This window comes from Hevea brasiliensis, unplaced genomic scaffold, assembly GCF_030052815.1.
Source record: "Hevea brasiliensis isolate MT/VB/25A 57/8 unplaced genomic scaffold, ASM3005281v1 Scaf1, whole genome shotgun sequence".
In the NCBI taxonomy this organism is placed as follows: domain Eukaryota; kingdom Viridiplantae; phylum Streptophyta; class Magnoliopsida; order Malpighiales; family Euphorbiaceae; genus Hevea; species Hevea brasiliensis.
Genome location: NW_026614585.1, coordinates 7,392,655 through 7,413,364, shown reverse-complemented (window position 1 = coordinate 7,413,364; position 20,710 = coordinate 7,392,655). Strand labels below are relative to the sequence as shown.

The following is a 20,710-nucleotide window of genomic DNA, read 5'->3' as shown; positions in this document are numbered from 1 at the left end:
AAAATACTGTCACTCATATTCTTAACAACTTAAGAATAGAATTTCTAATAAAATATCAATGAACATTTTCTATTACATATAAATATATTATGTAAATAGAAAAGTGAAAATGCCTTTTATTAATAAAATATGTACAAGATACATACTAAATGATATGCTCTAGGGCATACTACTAACAACATTATCTTTGAGAAGACCAGTATTTTGAAGTTTAGCACAAAGAAATAAGAAAGCATTCGGTCCCATTCGAATGACATTGTGACAATCAATATTACAATCTTGTAAATGATTCAATATTTCTTGTCAGATCTGGTCTCTCTCTTGATCTATTGTATTTTTTTTTGAGCATGATCGAGATATAAAACTTGGATGAAGTTTAAACGTATGCACAACATTACATATTATTTGAATGATAGCCACTCGTCCAAGAAGAAGATTCTTCATATCACCTCACCTACCACTTTAAATTAATATTTGATTTGAGTTTATTGTTGAACTAAGAATACTGTCTTAAACAATGCAACAAGGAATTGTTAAAGATCTATTGGTCACTTCCCACATAACAATCTAGTAAGTGCGCCCAATAGAACCAGAACCTTGTGACAATTAGCAGATATAAAGATGAGGGTCCAATATCAATAATGAGTTATTTTAAAGGATGATTAAAATTAAAATATAATTTTCAAATAATAAATAATTATGTAAAATATCAATTATGAAATATTCAAATATAATAAATGTATTATCTAATTCTATGTTTCAAGTTGGATATCCGGATTGTTTTGAAAATCATGTCCTGAGAAGTCATTGGATTCTGCTTTCAAATTCCATTGAACTAAAAGACAAAAGTGGTTAATCTATAAAATAAATTATTATAATTCACAAATAATTAATAACCAAAAGAGATTAATTAATTCATTTAACTTAAAATCATTATATCTAATCTAAGTAGTATATAATTTGATAGATATAAATCCACATGCTTAATTTGTAAAAATTTTGATTATCGGTCGATTTTATATAACACTTATTATACTAAAATCCTTGATATATCAGACAAATTAAAAAAAAAAGAGATAATCTTATTGCTATTCTTGATGATGATATTATTATTATTATTATTATTATTATTATTATTATTATTATTAGTAGTAGGGAATTTGACAACATATATAGTCTCAAAACTCGAAAGTGACTACAACTCTTATAGTTATTAACTACATTGAGTAAAGAAGGAAGAACTGTTTTTCTATAGACCAAAAGGAAAGTCTTTCCAGCAATAAGAATAAAGTAAAGCATAGAAACAATTCTCCAAGCAACACGTGCAGGAATCATCAAAAGAAGGTAAATGAAAAATTAGAACTGAACTTCTCCACTATTTAAGTTGGGGAAAAAAAACTTGACAATTTAAAAAAAGAAGAGCCCTCTTTGTGGATACAACAAAAACCAAGAAAAAGCATCATGACATTATAAATTTTTCTTCTTCAAGCTACTAACTTTTACACTAGAGATCAAAAAGAATTATTGCATGCTAATCAAATTTTGAACACTAATTTAGTGTTGACATTATCATGATCTGCATAATTTTCTCTAGAATCAGCCTGAGAAGGTTAATAAGACAACATGGATTCCTTGTTTAGTTAATGCTTAATTAGAAAGTCCATCATTCCCTTCATATAGATTGAGCAAGCTCTAAAATTCCCCCCAACTAAATTCATTGAAGACCATATATTTAATCAAAGACCAAATTTATCAAGTTCTGATCACTTTCCTCTCCTTAAGCAGATGATTATCAAAAAAATCAACAGTATTACAATACATAATAATTAATAAGAAGTAGAGACAGCTCATAGATAATAATTTTTACCAAGATATATATACTTGTACGCGTAATAAAAACCATTTCTCCCTGTTAATCATCCATCCATGATGAAAAATAGGAAAAATTGAAAGAGAAAGCATCTTGAAGTGCCTTTCTGCTGCAGAGAGAAAAGCAGGAATGATGAAAGGTGAGAGACTATCTGAAGCATAGAGTAGCAGAAATGATTTTTCTATTGAAGTGATCAAAAGACATTAAAGTCATTCCGCATGAATAGGAACAATTTCCCTCTGATCCCTCTAATTTGGAGGGAAACATATGCAATGAGCAGAGAAATACCTTTTTTTTCCTTCTTTCTTCATCTTTCCATCTTCAAATTGCATCTTCAAATTGCTGTCCAAACATGAGAATTGACGAAAATCGGCTTCCCATTTCTCTTGATCCATAGGGTTAAAGTTTATCCACTGCTCGCTAATGTTGGATTTTCTTTGATTGCTGCTCTCTACGCGCGATTTCCGTACTGAAATAGAGTCGCCGTCGACGGGAAGGGTTTAATTCTTTTTAGATCTATCTCTGTCTCTCTCCACCAAGATTTTAAGCCAAAATTTTATTGTTGAAACGAAACTTGGCGTTTCACTTAGCAACATCTGTTCGATTCTCGTTGGACCTCTCTCTCTCTCTCTCTCTCTCTCTCTCTCTCTCTCTCTCTCTCTCTCTATATATATATATATATATATATATATATATATATATTTACTTCCCTTTTCTCTTATTGGATTTTCATTTGGCGAGAATTCAATTCCGTTTCTGATCTAAATTTCAGTTCTTTTTAGGGGATGTTTGGTTTACCTGTTGGGTGCAGCTGATAGCTGATAGACACCCAAACAGGTAAATTGTGGTGTTTGACAAGTTTAAAAAAATAGAGCTGATAGCTGATGGGCAACTGATATGATACCCATCAGTTGCAGTTTATATCAGCTCTATTTTTAGAGCTGTTTCTTATCAGCTGATAGCTGATCTGATTTTATTTTTTATTTTGATTATATTATCCTTTTTTATTTAACTTGAAAATTAACATTATTAATATTATTAATATTATTAATATTTTTATTTTTTTATTTGTAATTTTAATATTTTAATTAATTTATTTCAACTTTGTTAAAATATTTTTTATTAATAACATAAAATATAAAATATTTATTTATATCCAAAAACTTAAAATTAATTATAAATTTTTCTATTAACAATAATAATTATTTTATTTATATTTTTAAAATTATTTAATTATCTTAAAAAATAATTATTTTATTATTTCAATAATAAAATAAATAATATAATATAAAAGATTAATAATTATATATTTATTTAAATAATATAATATATTAATTTAATAATTATATATTTAATTTAAAAATAAAATAAATAATATAATATAATAAATTTATAATTTTATATTTATTTAAATAATAAAATAAATTATATAATATATACTTTATTAATCATTTCACATAAATATAATTTTATTAAACACTTAATATAAATAAAAATATCATCGACTATCATTTAGCTATGAGCTAACAGCAGCTGCCGTCAGCTGTATTCAACGGTAGGCCCTTAATTTCGAATTACTGGTTTGGAATCGAAAGGAAATGTTTTTCAATTTTTATGCACATGAAATAAGCAACTATTAGAAGAAGGGGAAGCCTGGAAGCGATGGGAGTATCAGATAATTCAAAAGGGCTAATCCTGGCGGTGGCATCCAGCGCTTTTATTGGGTCGAGCTTCATTTTGAAGAAGGGGCTGAAGCGAGCTGGTGCTACTGGCACTTGCGCTGGTTACTTGCTTTGATTTTGATAAAATCTTAGCGGTTTTTTTTCCCCTGTTTATTTGGGTATTAATTGTATTGCTGAATTTTTTTGCTCATTCAGTGACTTAGATGATCTGAATTTGGATATAATTGTCTGAGATCATATTACCATTAAGGAGTGTTTTGATTGTGCATTTGATGAAATTTCTGACTGTTCATTCACAAGCTGCATGAAATTTCATTTTTTTTTTTAAAAAATTCGATAATCTTGGTTGAATGCTGGCAAATATAACTCCAGTTTAGAAAACATGAATGAAGATCAGAAATAGCTTCATTATAATCATGTGGGAAAGTACTCTATGAAAATTCTCTATTTTGTTGAAGGTAAAAAGCAAACATCTCTATGCCTCTTTTTGCGGTTGCAGTATCCGTGTATTGAATTGCTTTTGCCTTGCGAGTACTTTATGGGACATAAAAGTGTTCATGAGTTTCTGAAGCAAATACTCTGCGTGGGTATTTGTCTTTTATGGGTTACACCTCATTTTAGGCTTCGAATGAATGATAAGTAGAGATTTTGCTTCCTTCTTGATATTAACAAGAACTTCATTATTAATTAGCTTTCAACTGGCATAAACTGACATATTCCTCCTAAATAATATAGGAGTTGGGGGTTATACTTACTGGAGCCACTATGGTGGGCTGGCATGGTCACAAGTAAGTTCATAAATATGAATGCAAGTTTCTATCTCTCTCTCTCTCTTTCTCCTGGCACATCCTTCAGGTTTTAAAACTGTGAAATTATATTTGTTATCCAGTGGGCTATCGACTTTTGCTTTAATAACTTCTATAAAACAGTGTTTATTGGAGAGATCGCAAATTTTGTGGCTTATGTTTATGCTCCTGCAGTTTTAGTGACTCCTTTAGGTGCACTTAGTATAATTATAAGGTAAATGCTGAATGATGTTTCTACAGTTTGTTCTTTGTAGTATCTTCTGATATAAGAGTTAATCTTTTGTTTTAAAACTAAGGTCTTTGGTGTAATCTGAATAGTGCAATTTTGGCACACTTCATGTTGAAGGAATGACTGTGGAAAATGGGCATTGTTGGATGTGTTTCCTGCATTGTTGGCTAAGTAGTTATTGTAATCCGTGCAACTCAAGAACATACTCGTAATTCTGTACAAGAAACTTGGACTTTGGCAACCCAACCAGGTTAATATTCCTTTTTTTTTTTTGTTTAATATCTATTGTAACACAATATCTTCAATAATTACTCATTACGTTTGTTTTTCTGTCAGATTTACAGCATTTTTAATATATGTAGCAGCTTCACTTTCAGTGGTGTTAGCTTTGATTTTGCACTTTGAACCTCACTGTGGCCAACAAACATATTGGTATACTTGGGAATTTTAATTGGTTCAATTACGGTAATTATGCTTCCTTTTAATTAATTATTTTTGGTATACTTGGTTTTTCCTTACAGTGGCAGTGATTTGTGTCATTACGCAATTAAATTACCACAGCAAGGTAAAATTTAAAAGTCATCCATGTTTCTGGTTATTCTATTCACATTTTTTTTTTTTTATGGTATTGTTATATAAGATTCCTGGGCTTATTCTTGGTGTTCTGTTGGTGAATGATAGAGTTAAGGTTGTTAATATTTCACATATTTTCCGGCCATTTTACTCAATGGGGTAGAATTAGGTATTTTGGTATACAATGGGTACGTTTGCAAAATTTCACATTTAATTGGTATTGTTTAAAAGAAGAAGGAATAGAACAGGAATGTGGGAGAAAAAAGCTTGATTATTCCTTCTAGCTACTGGGGTACATATGCTACTTGACATGCACCAAGTATAGAATGTTAATTACGAGGGCACTGTTACTGGCATAATCACAGGCATATTTACACAGCACAATAACTGGGTAATCACAGCATATTCTAACAAATTGAAACCCCAAGGGCATGCATGGGTCATAGGGAGGGGAACATGCATACATGTCCAGGAAGCAAGAAAACCTCTAGAAGGCCAAGGCCAACCTTCTTGTGTGGGACACATTTCAAACATTGAAACTTCTTAGAAACTTCAAAAAAGTTTCCCCCTTTTTTTTTAAAAAAAAAAAAAATTGGAAATTCTTTGGAAACATTCAAGGAACTTTGATGGTTGATTTACAAATAAAAAATTTTATGATGGCCTTTAATTATAATTTTAAAAAGTTAAATGCTTAAAGACAAATAAAACCAAAGAAAAAAAATGGATTTAAAAAAAAAGCTTCATTCTTTGTTAGAATTTAATGATGGATTACTGAAATTAATGTTTGTGGGGTAACTAACTTTGAAGTAATAATATCATTATAAATTTAGTAAACATATTTCATAGAATCTTCTCTAGTGTTCCATATCCTTAGCATTTTGTGTCCTACTTTTTAGAATATGCTGTATCCCTGTGTCCTATCTCATGTCCCATTTTGGTTCCGTCTACCTAGGCACATGCACTCACACACAAAAAGAGGTTATTGCCATCTCATTGTTTGGAAGTAAATATCTGATATTTGCCTATGGCTATTTTGCTGCTCATGAAGAATTTATGCCTAGGTGAATTGTGAAGAGCTCTTTAATTCATGGCCAACTTTATTGTACTCCCCAAGATAAGATGTGGGAATGTTGTGGATTAATTTCTTGATGAAACCTAGTTTTGGGCCAGCTCATTTTAGATTAAATTATATTGTTAGTCACACACTTTAGGGTTCAAATTCAGATCAGTGATTCATTTCGTCTTACTTCCATTATCTAACTTTGATTTTGTTTAACTATTCAGTATTTAAATGCTGATTAGTCTGCCACTTTGGATATCTTTGTTTTTGTTATTGGATTGATAAAATTTCTAGCAACAATGACTAAATCATAACAAAATAAATGGAATGATAAAGTTGAAACAAATTGAAGTTTAGTGAACTATGTAATTCAAGCCCTAATTTGAGAGACTAATTAATGATGCAATTTACTTGTTCATTTTCTGTTATCAGGGTCAATTGAAACCCAAAAGAATTTATTGGACTAGTAGCACTCACCATTGAGCTTACTTGGGCTTACATTTTTACACAAATTTCTTCCTTATGTGTATCTTCTAATAGTGGATAAACTATTCATATGAATGCATTCAATGTCAAAACTGGGCTAAGGCTAAAAAATCTTTTATATGCATGCATACGTATACACACAGATGTGCATACTCACACCAGGAAAATGATTTTTTTTTTTTAATTAGATCTCACAATATTTTATATATTATGTTTGAAAGCCTAATTTCTATTATGTAAGATTTCCAACCAAATGTTTCACACCTTTTTTTCCTGATGAATAGGGATAAAAAAAAAATTAAATTAATAACAAAAGCTTTTGTTGAGAACATCTACATATACTTATGAATATCTATATTGATGTAAACATATTTACATTGTTATAGTGATAAATTTGAAATGAATAGTGAAATATTAGTCCTATTGATATAATAAATCCAAAAGTTTGCGTTTGTTACTCATTTTATCCAAATTTTTTTAATTTTGGACAATTAAATCAAACCTTTCAAAATCAAAGAAATTTTATACAATACCCAAATTTTATACCTAAATTCTAATAGGTAAATTATAATTTAGCTCCTGAGATTTGGCGAAACCTACAATTTAGTCTTTGTTTTTCGAAATCAAACAATTTAGTTACTGAGATTTGGCAAAATCTATAACTTAGTCTCTTAATCCAATTTTCTGTTCAATTGATTGTTACTTATAGCAAAAATAATCAAAATGTCTTTATATATATATATATATATATATATATATATATATATATATATATATTCTAAGAGATTCCGAACTAGTCGTCATAGATTAGGATCAAGTGAGGACTTGCCTCCGTTTACCGAACTGTCCCCAAACGAACTCGTAGCTGTTAGAAACACGAAGATCGGAGCCCCAGAAGAGATCTTGTAGGTTGAGTTTTGACTCATAAACCAGATCCGACCGGATCTTTATTTTTTCTGGTGCTATAATTTTTTTTAGTTTATTTTAAGAAATCAAAATTTTACCTATTAAAATCTAAAAAATATATATCTGAAAATTTAAGAAAAATTTCAGAACAATTTTGGAAAATTCTTGATAGGAAGAAGAATTAATTTTGGGAAGAATAATATATTTATTATATTATTTAAATATAAAGTTTAAATTAAGGGGGAAATTGACCAATTTTGCAGATCATGCTGCTACTTCTCCCACCAAGATACCCATTCTACTTTTGGTGATAACTTGTAAGATGGTTCCAATTAAGGGGGAAATTGACCAATTCTGCAGATCGTGTTGCTTCTTCTCCCATCGAGATACCCATTCTACTTTTCGTGATTACTTGTAAGATGGTTCCTTCTCTATCCTAGTAAAACCTCACTTCTCCTACCATTCTTCATCTTTCCTCTTTATATTTTCTCAACAACCAATTCCTAGTCGACCTGCTTTTGCATTTATTCCTTCTCAACTATGGCCAATTAGTGAGATGGATGTTTCCACCCTTATTTCCAAAGCTCAGAATCTGAAGTGTGAGGAGCCTATTCTTCAACTAACCCCAACCACGGACACCGAAACATCCTCAAACCCAAACATTTTGGTGGGCAAATTGTTTTCCCATAAAACCTTCCAAGTGGCCACTATCAAGGTAGCTCTATCAAAATCTTGGAATACTAGAAGGAGTTTTCAAGTAGCACCCAAAAAACCCAACCTGTTTCTTTTTAAGTTTGAGCATGAGGTTGATGTTAAATTTGTGATTGAAAACAGGCCCTAGTCAGTTCACAATTATCATCTATCCATACAAAAATGGCCTCCAGACAAAGCATTTGAAGAAATCCATTTCACTCATTCCCTTTTTTGGGTCCAAGCTCATGGCTTGCCCCCAAATCAACTAAACCCAACAAATGCAAAAATGATTGGAGATATGCTGGGGAATTTTGTAGAAGTAGATTTTGATAGGGATGGTATCAGAGGCTTTCCTAATTATCTATGGTTGAGGGTGGAGTTACTGGTAGATCGACCTTTTAAGATTGGATTCTAGAATAGAAAGCTAGATGGAAAACTCCACTGAGTGGATTTGAAGTACTAGAGGTTACTAGATTATGTTTTCTATGTGGTCGTGTGGGTCATTTTAGTAGAGCATGTATGGAAGCTAAGGGGGGCAATCCAAACCAATCTGAAAACTCAAAATAGAAATATGGAGTTTGGCTAAAAGCATTCCCTTCTCCTTTGATTCCTAAAGCAAATACCAAATAACAGAATATGAACTAATCCTTTTCTTCTGAGCATGTAGACTCTTAGATGAACCTGTCCAAAAATGCCAATCCATCTCCACAACTATCTCTTTTCCCTATGGATGAACATCTTTACGGTATCGATCCTCACATATCCCATAAAGCCAAACAAACACAAACTCTTACCATTACCCTTCCAGATTTTCACAAATCAGATGTTCCTCCATTGACACAAACCCCATTGGGAAGGAATCTCCCTGATGAATTTGGTAGTTCGGCGGCAAGGGAAGGACTGGAGAGCCATTCTTTCTTATCTGATGCAACATTGGTTCGTGAGCTTGCATCGAAAACTGCTCACTAAGATTTGACAGAAGTGATATCCAAAGAGGAAATCCCGGGCCTGTTTCAAGCATATCTTTCCTTATCTGGTTCTTTGGGAACCAAGGTTCATAACTTCTTCCAAAATTTCCCGTTTATGTGGGATTACTTCCAGAAGTCAGCAATTCATCTCCTACAAACCCACTCTGCATCGCCGAATTTTTTAGAGGAAAAGAAAAATTCAACAGCTGGTCACTTTTCCACTTCCTTAAAAATACAGGAAAATAGATCCTATCTTACCGATCAACTTGTTGGAGAAGGAGCCCATCACTAAAGGTAACAGAGTAGAAAAAGGAGATGGGCTAGATGGGACCTTTTGCAGCTTTTAATATGGGTTGTTCAAATGAAAATATGGACAATATGGGCCGTAAGATGGGGTAGACGAGAAAAAAGAAAGCTTCAGTAAGTAAGGAATGCCCAAAGCTATATGCTGACTTAATAGGGCTAGATAGGAATTTTCGCTTGACCAGCAAATTCTCATGGTAGTAGAATTATTTAAAGGAAGTCAAGGACTACAAAAGGAGGGTGCCAACAACACAGAATTGACCAAAACAGAGGAGAAAATTCTGGAGGAAGCGGGAACTAGGAAGAAATGGAAAAGGCGAGCTAGAGATCAAGGAGAAAATGCTAAGGCCCTAACTACCGAAGATAAAGAGGAAAAAAATGAACAAGTTGGAAAAGATGACAAGCAGTAGGTGGTGATATGAAGAAAGCATGAAATTGATACAAAAGAAGGAAGGAACACCAAGAAAGCCTGCTTGAATGTTGCACAATCTGAAACGGTAGAGGAAGCCAACTAAAAATGGCCCCAATCATTCAAATGAAGCTATTGGCTTGGAATTGTCAGGGTGTGAGGAGCTCCCTGATAACCATCATCGGAAAGGAATATGTAAATTCTATTTCCTGGATATGGTGTGCTTGTTTGAGACTAAAAATAAGGCTAGAGTAGTGAAGTCGATGTTTCAAAAATGTGATCTTTTTGATTTCTTTTTTGTAGACCCAATAGGGTTGTCAGGGGTATTTGTATAGCTTGGAAAGACACTCTTAATATTAATATTATCAGTAATGATTCCCATTATGTTCATGTGTGTATTGTTGATTTGCAATATGATGTTGTTTGGGATTTACTTGCTTTACACTTGCATTCTGATGACTTGATGAGGCAGGAACAATTTGATGAATTAATTGAATATAAGAGCAACCTGAAAGATGAAGTGGTTCTTATGGGAGACTTTAACACCTTCCTAGATACTCGAGAAAAGAAAGGTGGGGATAATCAGTTTCCCAATAAGATTTTGTCCTTTTGAACCTTTATAAATAGAATGGGCGTGTTAGATATGGGTTACTTCGGGCCAATTTTCACTTGGAATAACATAAGAGATGGGGCGACTAACATACAAGAAAGACTTGATAAAGGCCTTAGCTCTCTCGATTGGATTAGGATGTATCCTAATACTGTCATTCACCAATTGGATGATGTAGGGTCAGATCATCGGCCGCTTTTTTTTACCACCAAAAATGATATTCCAAAGCCTAAACAAATATTTAGCTTTGATGCTTGATGATTGGGAAGTAGAGAAGCTGAATAGATCATTATTGACGCATGGCAAAGTAATGTCCAAGGCTCACATATGTTTAAGGTGTTAAGCACTGCAAGCACAACTTAATGAATTGGAGGAGGAGTTCTAATCAAAATTCAAGGCAGAACATCCAAGACTTACAGAACCAGTTGACTGAAGCTAAGAGACAACCGGTGTGGCATAATGTCGTTATCAGAGGCATTGAGCAAGTTTTGAAAGCTGAGTTGAAGAGAGAAGAATTGTACTGGAGTCAGAAAGCAAGACAGGATTGGTTGATGAAAGGGGATAAGAACACTAATTTTTCCATGCTAAAGTTTTACAAAGGAGAAGAAGAAATGGCATTTTAAAATTGAAAGATTAGCAAGGTTGTTGGCACCACTTTCTTCGTGGCATTACCAATGTGGCAGTAGACTATTTTAATAATATTTACAGATCTTGCAATCCTTCTAATTTCACTTTGCTGACAAATGGTTTTGTTCCAAGGGTTACAAGAGCATGAACCTGCAATTGATAAGGCCGGTAACAAGAGAGGAGATCAAACTAGCAGCTTTTTCTTTAAATCCTTCAAAAGCCCCTAGGGATGATTGATTAACTGGTCATTTTTTCCAAAGCTACTGGTCAATTATGGGAGAAGAAGTTAGTGAGGCTATCTTGAGTTTCTTCAATGAAGGTAGAATGCTCAAAAGCTTTAATCACATTGTTATTTCTCATGTACCGAAAGTTAAACGAGTTAGCACTATTAAAGATTTGAGGCCTATTGGTTTGTGCAATGTCTTTTATAAGATCATACCCAAGATTCTCACTCATAGATTGCAACCCTCTATGAACTCTATCATCAGTGAGGAACAAAATGCATTTACGAATGGTAGACTCATCTCGAACAACATCCTCATAAGCCATGAGATTATGCATGGTCGTAAATTTAGAAGGATGAGGAAAAGCTATGGTATGGCCATCAAACTTGATATAAGTCAAGCTTATGAATGTGTGGAATGGGCTTTTTTGTTTCATATGCTTCAATGCTTTGGTTTTCTTGGAACTTGGATTTAGTGTCATACTTAGTTCAAATTAATGGGCATCGGTTTGGTTTGATCCTTCCTTCTAGAGGCTTAAGGCAAGGGGATCCTCTCTCCCCTTGCCTATTCCTCTTTTGTGCAGAAGGCTTATCTTATCACTTGAGCAGTTCTTCAATCCAAGGCATTACCATATCTAGACATGGTACTCCTATTAAGCATTTCCTTTTTGCAGATGACTCCATCATCTTTTCAAAAGCTACAACAGCAGAGGCAAACAAAATTCATCATTTGCTACAATTATATGTGGAGATTAGCGGAGAAATGGTCAATCTCGACAAGTTTTATATCTTCTTCAGTGCTAATACTCCTAGAGACTTGAGAAGACAAATCTTGAATATTTTGGGTCTCAAAAATTTGGGAGGACAGGATAAATTCCTTGGCTTACTTTCAAATTTTTCGAGATCCAAATCTCAATCTTTTAAGGAGATGAAGCATAAAATTCAAGCTAAATTTGCAGGATGGAAAGAGAAGTTGCTTTCACAAGGAGGGAAAGAGGTTCTTATTAAAGCTATAACTACTGCCATTCCTGTGTTTGCTATGAGTTGCTTTAGGCTTCTAGTGACTCTTTGCAAAGAAATCAATAGCATGGTAGCAAGTTTTTGGTGTCGGCAAAAAGAGTAGGAAAGAAGGATACATTGGGTGGCATGGGAAGCACAAGGTGGATTGGGTTTGAAAGATTTAGAGATGTTCAATTGAGCTCTTTTAGCTAAACAAGGTTAGAGAATTATATCTCAAGCTAATTCTCTTCTGGCAAGGGTCTTTAAGGGTAAGTATTTTCCCTTCTCATCCTTTTCACAAGCTAGACAGTTCTCTCAACCTTCATGGGTTGGCAAAGCATTTTCAGTAGACAATTGCTGCAGGAAGGGATTAGATGGAACTTGAATGATGGGCAATCGATTTTATGCAAAGTAGAGAGATGGATCCCTCTATCTTTTCCCCAATTACTGAAGGTGAAGAGTAATGCTGACCTTGCTATTGTATGGGTAGTGCAACTACTGGACGAACACTCGGCATCTTGGAACATATCTAATCTTAGAGCAGTTTTTGAAGAAGAAGAAGTCCAGAATATCCTCTAAATGCCTGTTAGTATGTTTAGAGAACCAGATTCTCTCATTTGGCACTATACTAATTCAGGGCAGTATACAGTTAGGTCGGTATTTTTTGGCTTGTAAGAAAAGATAGTCCCATCTTGTTCACAAGTAAGCAGGCCCAAGTCCAGCCTCAGATCGATTTAACTCTCAACTGTGGAAAGGGCTTTGGAAACTTAAGCTCCCACCAAAATTATCCATTTTTATGTGGAAGATGTTAAAGGAAAGGTTGCCTACAAATGCTCAAGTTAACAAGATTTTGCCTCACTTGCTTGGAGAATGAAAATTTTGTGGTCACAAAGAGATGCATGACCATCTGTTTTTCAAATGTCACAAGGGTAGTGCTTTGTTGGTTTCTATCTCCAGTCATGCTTTAGTCTTCCTTCATTAGGGGTTCATCTATGGTAGATTACTGGACTCAATTAGTCTCGCATTTTACTGACAATCATCATGATCCTAGTACTTTGGTTCTGATGGCTTTCCTTTTGTGGAACATATGGAAGAGCAGGAATCATTATGTATTCCAAGATGAGAAGATGGAGCCTAGACAAAGTAATTCAAACTGCAGTTTTAGAGTATGAAGAATTTATCTCTGTTGCAACAGCCTTGACAAGGCCTCAAACGGAAATCCATCAGTCACCCATGACTTGGTTCCCTCCACCACAAGGAGTTGTTAAAATCAATTTTGAGGGAGCAGTCTGTCAGTCTTCAAAGATGGGCGTTGTAGTTGTCCGCTAGAAATGCTGATAGCAAGCTGCTGGGATGGTTCTGTAGGAGGTTCCATGGTATTACAGAACCTATAATTTTGGAAGCCTTGGCTTGTCGAGAAGCAATGATACTAGCTAATCTCATGAAGCTCCAAAGAGTTATTATTGAAGGCAATGCTCTATTGATAATTAATCAGTGTAGAGGTTTATGCAGCATCCAATCATTCAACGTGTTATTTCAGACTCCATTTGTTTGAGTAGAAATTTGGATATGATAAACTTTGCTCATGTCAACAGGATAAGGAACTCTGCAGCCTATTGTCTTGCTAGGGGATGATTCTTTCTATTTAAATCCTTCGACTCAGTTTAACTTTGTATGTTTTCCTTGCCCTCCTTGGGCTATTAATGCAATCTACCTTTGGGGGGAAAAAAAAATTTAAGGGATTAAGTTATAAGTTTCGCCAAATCTCAAGGAATCCTCTATAACTCTCATAATTCTAATTAATCAATATAATTTTGCCATCTTATGTTAGTTTAAGGACATGGTTAAATAGAATTTAAGAGGAACTGGCAAATTTGTAATTAAATAGAGTTTAAAAGGACATTTTTTGACATCCCCAAAAAATTTTACAGCTAAAAATGGCAAACTTGTAATTAAATCAAATGACAAATCGAATACAATTTAAAAGGCGTGGCAGAATTGTAATAACTAGAGTTTCTAAGGACATTTTTCAGCATTCCAAATGTCACACTTCATGCTGTTTATATAAGATACAGATAATGAAAGCATTAAGGGCATTAATATATTTGTTCTTAAATTACGTATAAATATTAAGGAGCTGGACTCATAAAACTGATCTCAAGCCTGAAAGGATTTGTGCTTTGAACTAAAAGTAAAGCTCTGGGAAAAACCAAGATTCAACGTAAGTTTGAAGTCATCTATCCCAGCCTATTCTAGCGAAGATAGAAATTAAAAGAGTCAACCTTGCCCCTAAATGTAAAAATACTGACAGCAACTAATTTACTGAAATAAACACACATATAAGACAGTGTAAGGAACAACATATGCGTAAAAAACATATTCCAAATGAGTCCTAATGAAAACCTGGATAATGAAATCCATATTACATGAAGTCCTCAAACTCTAATTGTCTGCATCTGAAAGATGGGAAACATTCTGTGTGTGTGTGTGTGTGTGTTGACTAGGAACTTGGAGGTTATCCTCCTTAATATGGAGTCCATGGGTGTCATTAGAAACCCAAAAATTTTGTCAAGCAAACGATGCTATTATATTGATTATCTTGTTTCTCTGTATCTAGAAAATAATCTGCAGGAAAGTCTTTGTTTTCTTCAGCTGAGTCCATATGATGCCAGTACAAACTGTGTACTGACAAGCGGGTGTTTTGCCCTCATGTTGGCACATATCCAAAATCCTCTGACTTCTCACATTTGAACAGATTTTCTGGTTGCCTGTCAATTAAAATGTTCTGAAATTCAGGTTGCATTGTTATAGTTGACTGTTTGTATATGCTTTTTTCATAGTAGGATTACTATCTGTTTTTGTTTGTGGCAAACATGCTATTAATGTGAGCTTATGACGTCATTTGTTAGCCTCATCTCTTATATTTTACTGCAGGAACTGTGACATGGTTAGTTAATGAAGATTCCGTTAAGAGTCTTGAAGAACATTTAATAAACATACAAAGTTCAGAAGAGCAATGAGTCTTACTGCTTTTAGATGGTTGTGAAAGGAAGATTATCCCTACTGTTGTAGCATCCTGCAATCGGTGTTTGAGAGATGCATTTTCAGAGTGAGGAGCTTCTTTTCTGGACAAACTCTGCAGTTGGAATATTGTGGATTGGTTTTTGTGGATGCCATGACAAGCTGTGGGAGGAGGCCCCGAGTCAAAGAGCATAGCTTTCTAATTTTGAGTCACTTAAGCCATTCACAAACTATCAACAAGTCTTGGATTGCTATTTTAGGAATAGAATAGAAAAAGGATGCACAGATCTAATCGCAGGTCCATGATGCCCCATAGCCCAACACAATACTTGCAAATACTGATGATTACCTATTCTCTTCAATTTATAGTTTCAGTTGATGATAAAATGATCGAGTTTGATTGATTCTTGAGTTTGTAAACTGTTTACTTCCAAAAGATTGCCATTAGTAAATTACAATCCTGATTGAATTTCTAGTGCAATTGATATATAATAATGAAGTTCCTTTCTTTTTTAGATTTGGAGGAATGGACTAGAAGATCAGGCTTGCAAGAAAGTTCATGCCTCGTCAGGTGGACAGGTTTGTCATTATGCTTTATGAAAAATTCCAAGGTTGAACTATTACCATTAGGCATTAGATGTTTGGATTTGCTGAAATGAGCCCCTCGGCTGTCGTCTTTTGACCACAAACAAAACTGAAAACTGCCAAACTTAAAGCGGCAAAAATTTAGCATTCTCTGCGTGATTTTACCCACCCTTCAGGCTATGCTTTATGGTATTTACAGCTCTCAGTAAGCCTGTTCACGGCGGTCTGAATCTCACCGTCGAAGCTGTGCTTAGACTTGTAACTTAACTAGGAGATGAAACCTTTGCTACTTCAAATTTCTAAAGGAAAAAAAAGGACAACGAGAATTTAAATTATGAGATTCGATTATTAGGTTACTATAGGATGCGTCGATCCAGGCCAGGCCTTAAGATTTCTGTGCAGTTGAATTTGAGGCCTGAAAAAGGTGGCCATGTCCTACCACTGATCCTTTTCTTTTGGGAGCGAGCTGTTGTGAGGCATCTCATGAAAATTGAGTGGATATCATAATTTTCAGGGGATTCTCTTACTGCTCGTATGTCTTCCATTTATAAAACTAGCAAATTATCTGGACCTTCAATTATTATTTTTATCTAGAAGATTCAAATATAAAATTTTAATTATTTTCTTTATATATATATATATATATATATATATATATATATATTGAATAATTACCTTACTAACAATATTTACGAAAATAATTGACATTAATTATAATTTAAATAGAGCATTTATTAAATATTCATTGATAGCTACTGAAAAAAAAAATTTATGTAATTAATACAAGTTAATAATGGAAAAATAAAAGAATAATATGATAGTTTTAATAAATTTTATTATTAACTATTTCATATACTATTTCTTAATATTATTTATAATTCTAATTAATTCAAAATATTTTTATTTTATTGCTAATAATATACTGTATATGAAACTCTTAATTATTATTCATGTAATTTTTCATTCCTATTCTTTTATTATTATTATTATTATTGTTATTTTTAAATTTCACTCCTATTCTTTTCATCTCATATAAATTGATTGTTAAGTAAATTATAAAAAAAAAATTTAATTGGAAAAAAATTTCATTTTTATTTTATATTTCAAAATAAAAAATAATTATTAATTTTTTTTTATTAATGCTATAAAAGCCATACAAATCCCACAAGCCAAAAACCAAAAACCTTTGTAAACAAAATAACAGCAATCAATAATTCAATTTTATTCTCTAAACATTCTTTAAAAAAGGGATAAATTTTGAGAATTATTTCTGAATTTATCTTGTTATAACATTATATTTTATCAACCTAAAAATATAATATAAAATTCTATTAATTTTTAAATTTTATACAATAAATTTTTTTTAATTTTTAATTACAAATTTTTTTAGTTAGACTCTGATCTGGATGGTTTTAGAATAGAGCTTAGTTAGTATTTCTCTTTTCTCTTTTAAGATATGTGTAAATTGAATCTTTCTTCTCTCTATAGATAAAATAATTTTTCACGTGTAAAGAAAATAATTTTATACTTTGAATAAGAGAAGAGAAAGAAATATTGACTAAGCGTTATATAGGAGTTATTCACATCAATTTTTAATTGAAAAATTAGTAATTAAAAATTAGAGAGATTTTATTATGTAAAATTTAAAAATTTAAATATTTTTATATTATATTTTAAAATTAAAAAATTATAATTTTATAATTATATAAATAGAGATAATTATTAAAATTTATCCTTAGATAGAGGAGGATAAATCACCACCGTCCATTCCAGTCCATTCTGGAAGAGAATCTCATCTTTTATCCCTTCATTATAAATATATACCTCCACGTCTCCTTCCTTCGCTGCCAACTAACGCAAGCTCATACGCCCTTTCTTCTCTACGCAACAATAACAAAAACATCAACATGGCGGCAACTGTGTCTTCTCCTTGGGGCAAGCCCGGTGCTTGGGCCGAAGAGCACGAGGACGAGCTCCGTCAACAACAATTGGATTCCCCCCACAATACTGATGCTTTTTCTGGTGAGTCTGAATTTCCCTCTTTAGCCGCCGCCGCAGCCAACAAACAGCCTAGGAAGAAGAAGAATCAAACCCTATCTTTAGCTGAATTCGCCACCTATGGCTCCGCTAAGCCGTCTCAGCCTACCCAATCCAGAGGCCTTACTCATGAAGATCTCCTCAATCTCCCCACTGGCCCCCGACAGCGGTCTGCTGAAGAGCTCGAGCGGGCTAGGCTCAGCGGCGGCTTTAAATCGTATGGCATGAGCAACCGTAACGGTGACGATTCGTCTAATTCGAGATGGGGTGGTGGTAATTCTAGGGTTTCTAGTAGAGATAGGGATGTGAGCAGAGATTTAGCGCCTTCGCGTGCTGATGAGACTGATGATTGGTCTAAGTTGAAGAAATCACCAGTGGGTAATGGCTATGAAAAGAGAGAAAGGGGCTCTTTTTTTGATTCTCACTCAAAAGCCGACGAATCAGACAGCTGGGTAGCCAATAAACCAACGGAGACACGGAGATTTGGTGCCACTAACGGTGGATTTGATAGGAGGGGGAGTTTCGATTCTTTATCCAGAGATAGAAACGGGTCCTATAGCAGTGGTGGCGGTGCAGCAGATTCCGATAACTGGGGAAGGAAGAAAGAGGACGTTAATGGAACAGGAAGTGTAAGGCCAAAGCTTGTATTACAGCCACGCACAGTACCTGTAAGTAACGAGAATGGCACAGCAGCGAAACCCAAAGGTTCGAGCCCATTTGGAGAGGCGAGGCCGAGAGAGGAGGTGTTAGCTGAGAAGGGAAAGGACTGGAAACAGATTGATGAGAAGCTGCAGTCTCTGAAGATCAATGGTAATAAAGAAATTGAAAAAGGTGAAAGAAGCAATTCGACATCATTTGGGCGGTGGAGCTTTGGGAATGGGCGTGGGGGTTCTGGCACTGAGCGTGTTGAGAGGAGCTGGAGGAAGCCTGATGTTGCTGATTCCAGTTCTCGCCCTCAGAGGTTTGTTTTATTGCTCTTTGATTGATTATTTGGTTAACTAGTGAGCATATTAGGAGAAGTTTGGCTCATTTATATATGTTCTGTGATTGGAAAGATGTATTGATTTTATTATCACTTAATTATTTGTACACACAATTACCTGCCTGTGTGGCGTTAACTCTTATTTGGTGGGAGGTATTATTAACTTCATTGGACCATGGAGGGATGATATTTTTGGTCCCAGTTTTTTAGGGTTCTTCAAGATACTTGAGTTTCTCAGAATTGTACAGTAGTATACCTTGTCACTTAGGTTTTCCAACTCCTCTATCTATCGGGAGAATATTTGAGTTGTGAGGTGTGTTGGATTCATTGTCTTTTGTTGCATCCTTGTCCTTCCTCCCTAGTCTTGGATTTCTACTGTTATTATTTATGCTATAGTGTTTGTGTTAAAACCCCATCTCTTCTTGGTTTATACAAATCCATGAGCCAATTCTTTTAATCACTCCCTAGCTTCCTTCTATATGAATTCTCGTATCATTCTTCAGGTGGGATGTGTGAAGCAAGTACATATAGTGTTCGTCTTAAAACATTTATACCATTTCTTATTTGCATTAAATTGCCTACGTGCATTAGGGTTGGTCTTAACATTGAGTGGAATCTATTTTCTAACAGATATAATAACTTTATTGAGGTGGTGCTGTGTTGGGGGTGGGTTTGTAAATTTATATATTATGGCTCAATTTGGATCATCCAGTTAGGTACTATACATACGGATGGGTTTAAGACTTATAAAATTATTTTGAATATCCTGATTACTAGTATTGTTTTCGCAGATAATAGGAAAAACCCCTAGACAAAATATGGGTCCTGTTAGATGTTACTGTGGTGAAATTATTTCAACAAGAAAGAAAATAGTTTAGGTCCTTACCTATTATGGTTTATATATATTCTTCTGTGAAATTGAGATGAGCTGCTAAAGTTTGTGAAATCAATGTTTCCTCTGGGTGCAGTGCTGAGACAAATGAGAATGATCATGCTTCTGAAAACGGGCATGCTACTGAGGATGGACCTACTGAAGGAAATTGAAGTTGGAGTCTTAACTCATGAGATGCAGAGGATTGAAAATAGAGAGAGCATTCGAATTTGATATTAGTAAAAGTTATTTTTGTTTTATTATTCATTTGTGCGAGTTCTGCCATAAGTGTTATGAATGTTGAACACGCTGGGAACAATTTTGTTAGGCTTTGAAAGTAATTAGCATTGATTTGGCCTCGATAGCATTGTTTTGTAGGTGGAGTTGGAATTCAGAAATATGTGTGTTGTTTCATTACTAGTTTTTCTTCTTCAATTTTGACCGTCTTACATCTATGGGGATTTTGCATTTTTATTGCTGAAAGTTTAAACCTCATGTCTGTGATAAGTTAAAAGAGTTACTCGTGCTTAATATTTCTCTTAGAATTTTTCTTATTTATTCCAATTTCCTCTTCCTTGTCAAACTTGGCGTTTTACCGAATTAAATAAATTTCTTTTTCTTTTTCAACTTTTTAAATAAATTTTAATTTAAACATTGTTTAGTTCAAATTCTGTATTTGAAGTGAACCCTCATGGGGTAAGTTTCTTGGAAATTGCTACTTCGACTTTTTATTAAGTTGAGATAAAATGTCAACTAAACAAAGTTAATTT

At 33.8% G+C, this 20,710-nt stretch overlaps 1 protein-coding gene and 1 pseudogene across 1 annotated transcript; both read left to right on the top strand.

Moving 5' to 3' along the window:
- The first annotated feature begins 3,418 nt into the window (after window positions 1–3,418).
- LOC110646508 (probable magnesium transporter NIPA6) lies at window positions 3,419–15,980 on the top strand (annotated as a pseudogene).
- Window positions 15,981–17,876: 1,896 nt separating this feature from the next.
- LOC110646510 (eukaryotic translation initiation factor 4B3) lies at window positions 17,877–20,423 on the top strand. The gene is made up of 2 exons (XM_021799969.2): window positions 17,877–19,048; window positions 20,038–20,423. The coding sequence occupies exons 1-2, from the start codon at window positions 17,958–17,960 to the stop codon at window positions 20,111–20,113; spliced, it is 1,167 nt and encodes a 388-aa protein (XP_021655661.2). The 5' UTR covers window positions 17,877–17,957; the 3' UTR covers window positions 20,114–20,423.
- Window positions 20,424–20,710: the final 287 nt, after the last annotated feature.